The sequence below is a fragment of the Centruroides sculpturatus genome, unplaced genomic scaffold (assembly GCF_000671375.1).
Source record: "Centruroides sculpturatus isolate CEXI.00-Female unplaced genomic scaffold, Cexi_2.0 scaffold428, whole genome shotgun sequence".
NCBI classification, from domain to species: Eukaryota; Metazoa; Arthropoda; class Arachnida; order Scorpiones; family Buthidae; genus Centruroides; species Centruroides sculpturatus.
In genome coordinates, this window is record NW_019384614.1 from 430525 (window position 1) to 432668 (window position 2144).

General features: G+C 27.1%; 1 protein-coding gene across 2 annotated transcripts in view; it reads left to right on the forward strand.

The window, feature by feature from the left end:
* LOC111625329 (zinc transporter ZIP13-like) overlaps positions 1 to 2144 on the forward strand; it is a 62295-nt gene that overhangs the window by 56901 nt on the left and 3250 nt on the right. For both annotated transcript variants that reach the window (XM_023368460.1, XM_023368459.1), the window contains exon 7: positions 1630 to 1699. In XM_023368460.1, the coding sequence (XP_023224228.1) occupies positions 1630 to 1699 (70 nt within the window). The remainder of the gene's footprint in view (positions 1 to 1629; positions 1700 to 2144) is intronic.

A 2144-nucleotide genomic window follows, 5' to 3' on the forward strand; every position in this document is an offset into this window, starting at 1 on the left:
ATCTTTTTCGGAGTTTGCAGAATTTTTTAAAAGGAAAAACTTTTGAGGATGAGAACAATGTAAAAAAGGCTATTTCTGAATATTTTGATTCAAAACCGAAATCATTTTACAAAGACGGGATTAAAAAGCTACCATCAAGATGGCAAGAAATTGTACAAAATAATGGTGAATACATTATAGATTGAAATAAGATTTAATTAAAATTTTTTGTTGCTTTTTTTGTAGATAAAAATGCACACGAACTTATGGACTGACCTGATACAAAATGTTTCTCTGTTGACTGATGTAATCCAAGATATTTTCAAAGCATGTTTTCCTTATTTCAATGTACATTAATTTCTTGTGGAAGATTATGTACTTTTTAATTTTTAAATAGGATATTAAATGTCCATCAAGATGTTTTGAAATTATTTGATGTAAGACAGTGATACCTCTTGCTTTAAATGTTTATGAATAATTAAAATATAATAGAGTCCTGATTAATTGAGAACTAGTTAATTTAATCAAGGTTCTGCATTATTTGAGGTGAATTTTAGGAGAGCACTTTATCAAAAAATCCATCAACAAGTTGTGTAACTCACAGCTTACACAATAAAGTGAAAATTGTGTGTGGCACCATCTGTTACGAAATTTTATTAATTAATAATGGTAAAATTTTTTGAACACTTTTAATATTTTATAATAAAAAAAGCTTAATTTTGAGGATAGAGATGAGTTTTATAAAAATTTTATAAATGCTAATAATGAGTAGTAAAATCTTAAATCTGATCCAACTCAAGATATAACATGACTCCTCTATTTACCCATTGACCTTTAATACACAAACCTCCCTCCAGAATTTTTCAACAAAATGCACAGGAGTTATTAATCTCCAGAATGGGGACAAAATCACACCCCATAAACACACAATCTATACATACAGAATAAACTCCCACATTTTTTGCATTTCTTAGTGTTTCAAGGTCCTTTGAGTCATCTTTGGACTCAAATCTTGGGGGCCATTTTTTTTGACCGATTGCCTTAATTACCCTCTGTTGTGTGTAACAACTGGGAAAGTAAAGACGGGAATGAATGTAGTACGATACAGTTCATTTCACAAGTCTTGTCTAGTGATTTGCATATTTGAAAGTGGTTCTAGAAATTTTACAAAGAATTTACTCTGACTTATAACAATAATCTTTTTCTTAAAATTTGTAAATAAATTTTAATTGTAATTATATGTTTACATTTGCTTAATTTTATTTACAGGTAAATTTATTAAAGTGCTTTATTGTATAAATTAAATTCATTAAATAGGTCTTACCTAAAGATAGAACATATATTATACAGATTAATGCTTCAGTCTAAAAATTTACCAAATATTCCATTTTATCCAAATTTTTGACTGTCCAAGATATCTTCAGTCCACATTATCTTGGATAATACAAGATTACACACAAACACACATATAAAAATTTGTATTTGTATTATCTGCAATTTATTATTATTATGGAGGTGTTTACTAATAAATATATTTTCTTCGATTTCTTTACTTGATGTTGTGTTTAATTCTTAACATCAAAAATAAGATAAATTTGTATGTTAAAATATTACATTAATGTTGTGTGTTTCAATTTTTTTTGTGTGTAGTTATCCACTGCAGGAGTTGGAATATTTGGAGCTGTATTTGCTTTGACTGTTGATTCTGCAGATACACTGGGTAAATAAAGTTGAATTTCTATTTAAGCAGTTTTATCCCTTTGTAAATAATTCTAATTTCTACTTTTATGAATGGAATAGTCAATAACATATAAATAAAGTTCATAAAAATATAAATGCATATAAATTATAACAAATAGGCTAACAACTGAATTTTTACTGAATTTATTAAAACCTGAATTTAGTAGTACACTGGCATGCAAAACTTAAGCAACGATGTATTAGGTTGTTCAGAAAGTAATTTCGTTTTGTCCGTGGAAAAAATACAATATTTTTATAATAAATAAATATTTTATTGAATTATATATCGACCATTTTGGTCAAATACCTGTTGTCATCATTTCTGGTAGTAGCATGATTTCACATTCATAAAAGTTTTGATCGTTGCTTACAAAAAACTGATCCAAGTGATTTTTGACATTGTCATTTCAAGTAAATGTCTTACA